This window comes from Chelon labrosus (assembly GCF_963514085.1).
Source record: "Chelon labrosus genome assembly, chromosome: 22".
NCBI lineage: Eukaryota > Metazoa > Chordata > Actinopteri > Mugiliformes > Mugilidae > Chelon > Chelon labrosus.
Window position 1 is genome coordinate 4306068 of NC_140355.1, and position 13100 is coordinate 4319167.

General features: G+C 42.4%; 1 protein-coding gene across 2 annotated transcripts in view; it reads left to right on the top strand.

The window, feature by feature from the left end:
- Positions 1-817: 817 nt before the first annotated feature.
- Positions 818-13100, top strand: part of ehmt1b (euchromatic histone-lysine N-methyltransferase 1b) — a gene marked incomplete at its 5' end in the record, with an annotated part of 30262 nt that continues 17979 nt past the window's right edge. For both annotated transcript variants that reach the window (XM_084572560.1, XM_084572561.1), the window contains 3 exons: positions 818-868; positions 11867-11957; positions 12046-12560. In XM_084572560.1, the coding sequence (XP_084428686.1) occupies positions 818-868; positions 11867-11957; positions 12046-12560 (657 nt within the window). The remainder of the gene's footprint in view (positions 869-11866; positions 11958-12045; positions 12561-13100) is intronic.

A 13100-nucleotide genomic window follows, 5' to 3' on the forward strand; every position in this document is an offset into this window, starting at 1 on the left:
TATGCTATTTTAGGTATGATTAAAATCTTTGGCAGCATTTTGCAGAAGAACTTTTCCGGTTTTGAAAAGTGTTCCTTTGCACAAAGGTGTGTGGGCCCATAAAGAGGTGTATTTGGGGTGTGGTGAGGAACTATGTGACTGGTTGGTATAGAGTTCTGACTAACTCCATCCAACACCATTTGAATGGACTTTGATCCACCCAACCCCAATGCTTAATGCCACTAGTGCTATGTGGTTGGATGGGAGCAGATCCCTGCAACCAACTGGAGTGTGGTGGAAAATTAGTAAAGTGAATGGACGTCTACATATCATCATGTTAACAAGCAAAGATATACACTCACTGACCAGTTCATTAGGTCCACTAGAGAAAATAGATAGATAGATAGATAGATAGATAGATAGATAGATAGATAGATAGATAGTTTCTTTATTAATCCCAAACTGGGAAATTTCACTGTTGCAGCAGCAATGTACAGGCACTCGACATCATACATAACATATAACAATGCAGTTTAATATAAAAGTCCCGCACTAAATCTCCCTCCATGACAGTTCTAATGTTGAGTTGATGTTGAAACAGAATAGGGAATGTGGCAACCTAACTGTATGATCATTCTGGAGGATGTAGTTTGCTTGTAGGATGCTTACACCTTTACCTAGGACAACTAGTTTAAATGCGGTATTTAAGCTACTGCATCATTTTACAGTTATTGTACAATTAATATGTTATTAGTATTTTTATTATACTTATTATTATTGACAAACTCAGGTGTGGTATTACACTATTTGCAAATCAATAAATGTGACGTAATCCCGGATGGGCGGAGTTAACGTCCAGGCAGGCACCATGGCTTCGGTTGGAACCGAGGTGAGTGTGTGAGCTCTATCTACACCAAGCTTGTTTTACTTTCACGCAGTTTTGCGCGCTTTGAAAATTGTGTTCCGTCCCGGCCGCCAGAACGGCCCCTGTAAACGGGCGAACTGTCGGCGGCGAAGTGTCGGTTTGTCGTAAATTGCCTGCTGCCAGCCCGTAGTCTTTTGCTTTTGTGCTGGACCGGAGGGCAACTGAATGTGCAGGAAGATGCTGCGCCCCGGAACATGAATGATCCGTCCGGGCGCGTTGTGAGCTCCGTGCCGGGGGTTGGTCATACATGGTCCCGCTTATCTCACCAGTGTCCAGCTTTAGTGGTTTCAAATAAACCCCAGTCCCACAGCCGTTCGTTTTTTACCCTTTATTATTCATAGTTTTAGCCGCGGTGTGTGTCACCGTCTCATCTGGTGGCTAATTTGTACAGAGTTGTTTAGCTAGCTAGCGGCGATGCTAACGAGCAGGCTATGCACACTTCAAATCCTCACAAAAACTGATTTATAGGACTGTTTTCTTTAAACCGCAGGGGTTTATCCATGTGTGATTGGGAACAATGCGGCTAAATCCTCGTGGGATAATGTCATCTTCGCTGTGCTGTGCTGTCTGTTAGCTACTGGATAACTGATGCAGTCAAATGAAGGCAGTCTCATTGCATACATATGGCGCCAGATCTGAAATCGTCTTTACTATTTGCATGATCGTTTTATCACGCTAAACGTTTATCTTGGTTTATTTTGCTGCTGCAGCATCTGTTAGCTGCTTTTATTGTTACCACTGCCAGTCGGTGAAAACCAGTCCACGGCCGGCTATTTTCAGTTGCATTGTGTTGTTTTTTTTGTGTGTGTGTGTGTGTGTGTGTGTGTGAAGGAAGCTTTCATTGGGAGAGATGCCCTGATTGGACCGGTCGCCCGGCTACAACTACACAGACGAGCGCAAATGTGCCGGAGCTTCAGTCTTTGTTTAATTTCTTTCAGTAGCTTTAGGAGATAGTGTTGGGTCCCGTTCGGCAGAGGTCGCTCGAACAGTGCCGTGATGATATCAACAGTGCCGAGAGAGTGTTGAGGTGTAGCACAGAGAGGTGAGAGCTCTGCTGCCACTTCCGCTTGCGCGCAGGTTGATTTCAATGCGTTTTATCTCAAAAGTTCAGTTCCCCCATATTGCAAGAAAGGAAAATACACGTCTCCCCATTCCTCCGAGTGTTGCCAGTTGAGTATTTTTGCTCTGATCTCTAAAATGTTGGCCACCATAATGGAAGTGAAAGCACTCCTTTTCTGTGTTTTATGTAATACATAAGCAGAATGCACTTGCCCAGCTGACAGAATTGTAATGCTGTAATGCTAGGTTGGAGATTTCATAGATTAAATCATGAGCCGAAACCATTGATTACTTAACCGATCAGTTGATTGGCACAGTATTGCTGGCTCCATCAAGCAGAAATATGCTTTGCTGTTTTCCTCTGGCAGATGCTTTTCTCCCTCATATCTGACACCTAGAAATGTGTCAAATCCATTCAAAGTTTAGGCCAACCACAAGACTTTGATGATGAGTTCTCCATTAAAGTAAAAAAAATAAAAAAAAAAAAGAAGAAGAAGGGAAATATGTTACTTCCTGTGTGACAACCATAGCTGTAGGAAGAATGTGTAGATCACGACCCAACTAAAAGCTTAAGTAAGCAAATATGAAAGTAAAACAAGTCAGCGCCACTAGTTGTCTAACTGGAGGATTTTTTTATTGAAACCCTAGTTTAAACAAAACTCATTTGCATAATTAAAACATATAGCTCTTGGGCAGAGTAGGAGCACATAAAGATCAAGTCCTTCCACATTAAATGCTTAACGACACTGCAAATGCAAATGACACCATTTACCAAATCAGTAATTCTTATATTTTATATTAAAATGTATAAACTGTAAATCTTTGATATACAGGTGTTTCTGATTTCCTGGTCACATTATGTACAATGTGTGTATGTTTCATTTAGCATTTAGTTTGTGTGTGCATTCAGGCAGGAGACACAGTGGGAGAACATCCTTGTATGAATGTCGAGCATTGCTTTGGGCTTCAAAAGTAGAAGTGCATTGTTGAGGTGAAGCCTCTGGTATAACGTGCTGTCACATGACTGCGTGTAACAGGACTGTTGTCACAAATATTTTACGATAATTGCAAAAACTAGTTATGGCCATCCATTAAAGGGGAACTACTGTTTTTTTTACAACCTGGACCTTATTTGCTACGGCTGTGGTTCGTCCACAACCTCAGAGTCGGAAAAAATATTCAGCCATGTTGCAAAAAAACTAGCAGTAGCAAATTGCAGATAAACAAGCCGACTGTCGCGGGTGTGCGCGGCACTCAGAGAAGACATCATCCGGGGTAGGTCCATCTGCAGACACTGGATGATGATAAGAAGTAACTCCAGACTCAACAGGGAATAGCACTAGCGTACGATAACAAAATATTGGTGAAATGAACGAGTTTCGCGGCAGCGTTATTTAGAGGCTGCGTTTTGGTACCCCAGTCACTCCCACTACGTGGATATACGCAGATCTAAATATCTCCCGAGGGAATATAAATTACACAAAAGTTACATGGGTGAGTAAACGACAGTATTTTATACCAGAAATAAGGTCCAGGTTGTAAAAAAACAGTAGTTCCCCTTTAAGGAAAGCCTTCCATAAAGTATGATCATGATTTTGTTGGATATGTGATATAGTACACTTTATGAAAACTAATTTGTATTTACATACAAATTGCAGTTCTTACACAGTGTAGTGTGGTGTACTGCACATTCCCACTGTCCTGGAGCCAACCTTACTTTCTGTTTGCAGTATAAAGTTGGTCTGGATCCTTTCCGTTGAGAACTGATTGTGCTCCGGAAAAGATCTTTTGGGCCCATCTAATCATTTGGGCAGGCTTTAAGCGTTGAAAGACAGAAGAGTAACAGCGCCGTAGTGATACACGTCATCTCTGTGTTGTTGAGTTGATTTTATTTCTCTGATAGGTTGTAGGACTATCCAGTTGTGTGCAGGGGCATTATTTCCTCTGTACTGGTTGAAACATGTCACATAACGAAATCCAAATGGACTGTTACCAGACGTATATTCTGGTTAGAGTTGAGTCTGCCTACACTGGGCTACGTTCCGGCAAGTACTTTCAAGAATTTGCCCTAGGGCTGTCTGAAGTTGTCCAAAGATAAGCAGGTATCACTCATGTAGACTTTCAAAACCTGATAAACAGCTCTCATCAGACAAAGAAAATAATCTTCTCCCAAAATATGAGAATCTATCTCTCAGAATATGAGAATGAAAACAGTTAGCAAAACACACAAATGGCCAGTAAGTCAGTTTTAGACATGTCCATGAGCATGTCAAGGCATATTTAAATGGACAAAACTAAACCAGATCACAATCCATTCTCAAATCAACAGTGATTTGTCCATGTCAGTCGTATAGTAACGCAAAGTTGTTTTCCTTTACAATGGCCAGGCAACAGATAATCTTGTAAATATAATGATTATATTACAGCACTGGTGCACGTCAGTGTTAATGATTAATTGTTAGCAGATTGATTCAGGTTAATATTTGATTTGAATAAAAATAACATAAACCAATAAGGCTGACGATGACAGACACGCTCCTTACCTGTCAGAATATTGGCGTCATGTGGCACTTCTTATTGTTTAATGAGATGTATATATAGGTGTGTTTGCTGACTGCATGAAAGAGTCGCTTAAATTATAAACAAACACCTACTTGCTGTCCAAGAAAAAAATAGATGGCCTGCCTGGCTCTGCTAACTGTATCAGATGTGCTGCAAAACCGATGAACAGGTGTCTCTGGCTTTCCGATTTAGCTAGTTAGCTAGCGGAGGCTTGTATACTAATGCTAAACTAGGAAAGGCTAACAGAGGCCGAGTGTTAAGCAGCACAGAACAGCTGTAGCTGCTAACACTGCTTACGTTCAGGAGTAGTCAGTATCTGATAACATAAATAGCATTAAAACTGAAGGGATGAAAATTGTCTACATTACCTGATTTAATTATAAATACACTGCTCAAAAAAACTCAAGGAACACTTTGAAATTACATCAGATTTCAAAGGGAAAGAAAAATACTGGATATCTATACCAATATGGAATGGGTAATGTGCTGATGCCACATCGTTTGATGGAAATGAAAATCATCAACTTACAGAGGGCCGAATTCAAAGACACCCAGAAAATCAAAGTGAAAAAAAATTATGCGTCACGCCAGAGGTTGCGCTAGACTTTTTCGTTGTCTGTCATTGTGACTGACAGGGTCATAAAAATCCTGTCATAATCTATTTTACCCGTCACTTTAATTTTTTAAAATGATAATAATGACATATTCAATAGCTTTTAATGTCCATTAACTTTAAGTACTTTTTCGGAACAGTATTTACACGTCTTGTCCGTACTCGGACCGGGACTGCTACCGCTAACAGCTCTTAGATGGCACCCATTGACTGTATATGGCACCGTAGGGTTGAATCCATCAGGTAGTTTTTTAAAATAAAATTTGCCTTCCATCAGTCATAGCAACATGCTTCCGATTCCTCCAATTTGTTAGCCGTTAGCCCATAGACACATACATATGTATACAGATATATTGTATATATGTCGGTCTATGATTAGCCGAGCTCTGACGTGTGTGTCAGTGTAATCGGTGTACCAGGAAATCATGCACTGATAAAAGTTCTGTGATGTTTGGTATGCATACTGCGATTAGAGACGAGACAATTAAAGGGGAACTCCGGCGCAAAATGAACCTGGGGTTAATAACACACTGAAGTGTCTGTTGCCGGAAGAAAGCACTGAGAGCATAGGAAAGAGAGTTCAGTTTCCCCAAGATGGCGCCCGCCTGGATATGCGAGCCCGATGCGAACGGTACTGTGTTCCTTTTTTAATAAACTGCCTGTATACTTGCAAAGTTCTCAATGCTTCGGTTTACATGTAGAGACCCTAGTTATGCTACCGTGTAAGTGTGGTGATATTGTGAGCCTTGTTAGTGGTATAGAAATAGCGATTTCTTTTTATGTGTCGGTGTGCCCCGAAGGCTAGCGTTATACGCTAAATAGCGGTTTGCAAGAAAACTGGTCACATTTGACTAACAAAACAAATGCATGAAAACAAATACCAGAGAACGGTCGAACTCGGTACACATGTGTTATTAACCCCAGGTTCATTTTGCGCCGGAGTTCCCCTTTAATACGCTCACTCGCCACCAAGTGGTCAGGGGTGTGAATTGCAATCTGTCTAAATGATAGATGGCCTTCAGATTTTTCTGTCACAGTTTAAAAAAAAAAAAAAAGGTAAATGGCGGAAAATATTCGGTTAATGTGACCCCTGCGTCACGCTAGCCCATTTTACTGAAATTTCATTGCAGCTACTCAAAATGGCACTTCCTCCCAGACCTGGAACAAGTCATCATTGAGCTCTTGGACAGTCTGAGGTGCAACCTGGCAGCGTGGAATGCACCGACAGATAATGTCTCAGATGTGTTTTATTGTATTTTGGTCAGGCAAGAAAGGGGGCCAGTCAGTGGTATCAGTTCCTTCATCCTCCAGGAACTACCTGCATACTCTTGCCACACGAGGCCGGGCATTATAGTGCACCAGGAGGAACCCAGGACCCGCTGCACCAGCGTTAGGTTTAACAATGGGTCCAAGGATTTCATCCTGATACCTAATGGCAGTCAGGATGCTCTTGTCTGGCCTGTAGAGGTCTGTTCGTCCCTCCATGGATATGCCTCCCCAGACCATCACTGACCCACCACCAAACTGGTCATGTCGAATGATGTTACAGGCTACATAACGTTCTTCACAGCTGCTCCAGACCCTTTCATGTCTGTTGCTCAAATCTGTGAAAAGCACAGGGCGCCACTGTTGGACTTGCCAATTCTGGTGTTCTGTGGCAAATTCCAGTCTAGCTCCACAGTGCCAGGCAGTGAGAACAGGGCCCACTAGAGGACGTTGGACCCACTAGAAGACATTGAGCCCACTAGAGGATGTCGGGCCCTCAAGCCACCCTGATGAAACCTGTTTCTGATTGTTTGGTGAGAAACATTCACACCAGTGGCCTGCTGGAGCTCATTTGGTACGACTCTGGCAGTGCCACTCCTGTTCCCTTTTGCACCAAATGCAGATACTGGTACTGCTGATGGCTACAGGGAATAGTTTGTCATTCAACACTGGCCCTGTGCCAATGAAGAGAGACATCTAACCCATTGGTTCATTGTGTGAGCTTGGATAGATACTTTTGTAATGAAAAATTTTGGTAGTGTGTCTTCAGTGGACACAACTGAAGACTTTTGTGATGTCATAGTTAAATAAGTGTTGCACTGTGCTATTGTAGGCCTAAGGTTTTCCTGTATGATGAGGCTTTGTCATTGCCTGTCTGTGTCTTGTGCGTGAATAGGTCGTCATTGTTTGGTTGCGAAACTGGAGAAGCCAATGGCATCTGCATTCCCGTCTAAGATATCCCCCGAGGAACAAAACTGTTTTGCATAGTGAAGCACTGATCTGTCAGTTTCTCTCAACCACTAATTTAGCACAAATGCCAAAAGATTTTTCTGTTATTAATATTATCATGTTTGGGACAGTTGGACAGACAAAGCTAGTCATTTGAAACATATAATTTGCCAATACAGTGCAACACCAACCCTTCAAGCTGTCAGAATACGACTAAGCGTACACACACAAGCACACAGTGGGCAGGCAGCATCCTCACCTACCCACCGGTTTAGGTTCTGGGGAGTTGGCAGCACATCATAAGTAGCCCCTATTATAAATCTAATCCTGCTGGCCTCCATGCTCCACAGCTCTCTTCACTTCAACTTCCTTTTCTTGGTTGTCCTTTTTTTTGGGAAGACTCAATGGACTGGGAAGACTCTATGGACTGAATATATTCTGATTAAGAGCTGATTATCACAATGACAATGAAGTCGAGTACAAAGATAAGGAAGATGATCATATACAAACTTTGTAGTGACAAATTATCCCAGGTTGGTTGTTTCTGAGCGTAGTACAACATTAAAGGAACTAATTTCAGACTTGTACTTAATGGCAGTTCAGCCTGTTACTTCATTTCTGTGATTTACATAGCTGATGTAGTCTGATGGAAAGTGGTTTGGTTCTGGTTGTTTTGATCGTTTACCTCCACTTTCTTTCCTTGGGGCTTCTGAATTGGATGTATTTGCACATGTATTCCCTCTGTAATACAAAATATAATTCATTTTAAATTAAAAAAATAATAATAATACATGACCAATGGGGAAAAATTGGGCAGAGGAACAACAAAATAGTAGAATGGAGAATGCAGCAGTAGGATTATATAAATAGAACATTTGGCATTTGGTAATATGAAGCTTGTACATGTTTTTTTTTTTTTTTTTTTTTTAATAATTCGTCTATTGGATGTACATTGATTATACATTTGATGCATGGTGACTTGGTTCCTGTGGCTATCCTCACTGGCAATGAGGTCTTCCAGTTTAAACAAATGGAGTGGCGTTACTGTTTGAATGGACTGAGCATGCTCCGTGGAGCCTCTCTGAAGAAGAGGACCGACAGAGGGAGCCACCAGGTCACATGACCGGCGAGGTGAATGTGCATGCGGGGAAAGAAAAGGAAAAGAGGAACAATCTGTTCGACACATTCTCGCGCTCTCTCTCCCTCTTTCTATCCCCCCCTTCCCACTCTCTCTCTCTCTCTCTCTCACCCCCCATCTCTTTCAAACACACACTCTCTCTTCTCCCTCCCTCTCTCTCCCTCTCCTACGCCTTCTTCTTCTCATTGGAGGCCATGAGAAGAAAGCAGGTATGATGCTTCCTGGAGGCACACAAGGGAAAAGACATGTTAGCTTTATACTGTTCATCCTTGGGTGGCTTTGAATGGTTTGAGGAGATGCATAGTCTTGCTTCCCAGTTCCTTTTAGTCATTTTCTAGCAAACTTGTTGTCAGTTGGTTTGAGCTCTTTCTGTCTTCTCTTTGGAGGGTTTCTCAGCTTGTAAGTTGCGTTGCCGCTGCATTATCAGGAACTGATTGCTCTTGATGCCTGAAATCGAGGACCTGGTCTCGAGGAGCAATGATTCTTGTGTTGTAGCAGTGCTGCTTTATTAAAAAGAGATTGGAGCACGGCATGCTCAATCCTGTGGTTGGAAAGGGCTCTTCATGGATTTGCACAACAGCTGTATTTAGAGCAATCACAGCACGACAAATATGATGTCATTCTCGATACAGAAAGATAAGTCTGAAGATATGGAAACTAACCTCATTTTTAAACTGCATTTTTGTTGTATCTATTTCTTGTATTCCTCCTCTTCTCTGCTCTCACAATGAAGTCCCTGAAGACTTAATCTATGTTCAGCCCAGGCTATGGGATCAGGAATATATGTGAAAATAAGGCATCAGTTACTGTCATTTGAAAGGAAGTAACATTAGGCTATGGTGTGATCTTCTGTACTAGCTGCTGGATTGAGCAGCTTTTGTGACTCCCGGTCATGTCTTGCACGTCTCAGTCACAGACTAAGTGCTGGTATATCCTTGGACATAGTTTGAGATTTTATACAAATAAGTCTCATACTTGTTTTTAGTTTGTTTAATATTTTCTTGCCTTTATCAGATTGGTGAACAATAGAGAAGTGGCAGGAAATGAAAGGGGAGAGGAAGGATGACGGGCCACATTCATACTGGGTGTGTTTCATTCACAGTGAATTGTGTATTTTCTGACTTATATTCACGGTTTGCTTTGGTCTTCAGAGAAACTGGATAGTCTCTTCGGGCCTCTAAAAAAGTTTCGAACGAAACCATCTGACGGGGGTGGGGAACGAGGGTACACAAATAGATGCTTCATTTTGAAGGGATCCTATGCTGCATGCAAGGCAGTGGTGTAGTTTTTTATCTGAACCCATTGGGGTGTTGCTGATTAGAACTTTTCCCTGGCAGTGAAACGGCAGACTGTGTAATATGTTTGTGCTTTGTGTTTAGGTAGCTCTGAGTGGTTTTAAGGCCTCTTGCAACAGTTCTAAAGATAGGTCATCAGTGCGAATGCTCAGACCTTGCCACATACCAGGGACAGTGAATGATTGAGCCATTTGAATATTTTATAGCATTAGAAATATCAGATGTAGTCTGCTAACAGCTTATTCTTAGTAATTATAGGCCGCTTATTTGCAGTTTCACAAAAGGTCCAGTCTGGAATTTAAACTCTGAACCATTGGGGCCTAATTTTTGCCATTGTGGTTGAAGCTTGGGTCTGTTCTAACATCTTTCCATTTTTAATGAGCAACTAAAGGCTCCTGATCAGCTCTCATAGCCTTGGTTTCTCATTTGGAGCTTTGTTCAGCAGGCCACATATCCCCATCCACGAGCCTCCAGACCCCATCAGTCACCATCTAGTGGAAAACTGCTGCAATGGCCGCGCTGTGTCAGTAAACAATCTGGTTGCGAAATGGCGGAGATCTGCAGACAGCCTTCTCTGCCTCCCTTCCCCCTCTCCTTTCTGTCTCCACTGTGTATGTTCCACTTTTCACCACTAGGGGGAGGGATCAGGCTGGTGGTTTTCTTGTAACTGCCTTTCCTCATTGAAAAAAAGGAACTAAAGGTTTCTTCTCTTCACGTGTGTCCTCTAGATTCCTTCGTGCAGATCATACACCACAGAGGATTGTCCCAGACTAGGTGTTCTTTGGGAGACTGCCTCCGTTTTGCTCACAGACCAACTCTTGGCCTCACCTTGTTGTTTTTGACAAGGTGCATGTTTGTGTCTGGCTCAGTGACTCGGGAACACGTGATGGGAGAATAATTTGGAAAGGCTGTCTTGATGAGTCAATTAGTTGGGGTCTCGGTTGTCAAATCTGTATATTTGACTGTTGGAGCCCCTGAAGAACAGAATTTATGATAACTGGCTGAATCAGTTTGTTAAAGTGATTCAGCCAGTGGTCTGTCTCTTGCAGGTCTTCTGATTGGGATGCTTTGAAGAGAAAGTGTTTGCTTCGCTTTCTTGAGACAATTGGAGTCAGTACATGCTTTTTACTTCTCACTACATGTGGCCCTTGCCTCAATCAGCACACAGTCTGTATGTCTGCATTTAGTCTGCCTGGAATGAGCCTCACATGAGTTTGTGTACAGTGCAAACATTTCTCTTCCCTTCTGGTTATGCCATTCTTCAAGGTCAAACTGACCTAGGTCCATTTCCCATTGATGTATGAGCTGAAAAACTGAGTGAAGGGTCTGGAACAAAGGGGTTACTTTGAGGAGTAGAGTTGGACCTTAAAAGAAAGAGAGTGTTGATCCCTGATGTTTTGTTCTTGGGCCTTGTGTCCTTAAGGGCAATTTTTATTGAGTGTGAGGTTGATAGTCTGCTCGAGAGGAAGAGACACTGAAACATTTCCTGGTGTTTGCCTCTGTGAGATATAAAGGCGGTTGATGGGTGGTTGAGATTTCTTTTGACGCTGTGGCAGGCATGTACCGCTTTACTGGTTGGCTATAGCACAGAAAAGGAGAAGCCAGACAATGAAGGTACGCAGGGGCGGCCCCCATTCTCTTGGCCTACTCTATAGTCTTTTTACACAGTGCATGAAATGAAGGTGGTTTTATTCACAGATATTCATGCTTTAATCTGGGTGTTATTACAGGTTAGAGATGTGATTTGTTGCTGGCAAATCCTCTCATTTAAGAAGTTAAAACCAGACCTAGTATTTTTTTTTTTCTGCAAGAACAATTCCAAAATAAAAATAGAATATGTTGGCAATTGATTTTTAATTAACACATTTAGTAATTGCTTTTGCATTGACATTATGAACTGAGTATATTTGGGTGCTGGTCTAGTCAGACAAAACCAGAGCACGCTACGTTTGGCCTTGGGAGCACACTGGGAACACTATTCTCAACTTTTTTACAAACTGAACATGCAAATGTAATTTTGTAATTCAAACTAAATGGCAACATCAAGAGTTTCCCCTCAAATATGTTTTCTCTTTCATCAGCCTGCTGGTCTAGCCAAGGGCAGTGTGGATAAGGGTGCATCCACGAAGAAGGAGGGACCTGATCCAACAAGCAATGGAGAGGAGAAGTCAGGTATTGGTTTATATAAAGTTGAAAGTGCTTTATTTTGAGGATTGATTTACTTTGTAATTTGTATGATATCCTTGGTTTTGGTGCACAGATGGAGACAAAGAGGTAGCAGCGAGGCTGGCCTCTTCCCCCTCTGCAGAGGCAATGCTAAACGGCACAGAATGTGACGACACAAGGCACAAAAGCCTGACAACAGGCAACAACAAGACTGTACAGTTGGTAAACGAAAATGGCACGTCAGACACGGAGCTACCGCACGGTTCTGTGACTGGAAGCAATGGATTCCTTCTCACTAAGCAGCAACAGCAGGAAGGCAGTGCTGCTGCTTCGCCAGGTTTGGGAGTTTCCCCTCACAGGGCTAACTGGTTGCCTTCGGGCTCATCGACAGGGGGACACACAACCAAACCCCGTCCTGCCTCACCGTCAGGGTGTGCACAGACTTCAGGTGCATTAAGGACTGCTCGCAGTACAGGAAATACGTCGGGACAGGGGACATCAGACACTAAAAATGGCACCGTTTCATCTCCTTCCCTGGCTTCAGCACCCGTTACCGTTCACAGAGCACGCAAGACCATGTCCAGACCTGCTGTCAGCCCGGCACAAAAGGTAGGGATTGTCACAAGTCTGATTTTAAAAAATAAACAAACAAAAAAAAAGGTATACAAAATACAGAAGTACCTTTGACTTTTATAATCTGCCACATCATCAGCAGCCCATGTACTGATACTGAGATCATGATCATGATCATATAGAGTATATGTTGGACTAGGTTTCAGTTTCACTGCAGTGGATATACAAAGTCTATGCTCTCAGGCAAAAAGGTAGCCTGACAAAAATGATAAATCAAAAACATAAATCATATCAGAAATGTATATATAAAAAAAACAAAAAAAGAATCACCCCCACTTATCTTTGTCAACAAGACAAGCTTGTTTCTGCCCACCCCCTTGCACCCCATGGCCCAGACAGATGAAGAATAGAAAGAAGACGGCCTCTCTGACCAGTTTACTGTTCGTCCTCTCATCAATTTTGGAGAGACATCCTGTTCTTGGTAATGTGACAGTCATACCATATTTTCTCCACTAGTTGATGACTACCCTGGAAAGGTTTTTGAAGCCCAAGAGTTACCTTTCAACAATGAGATCT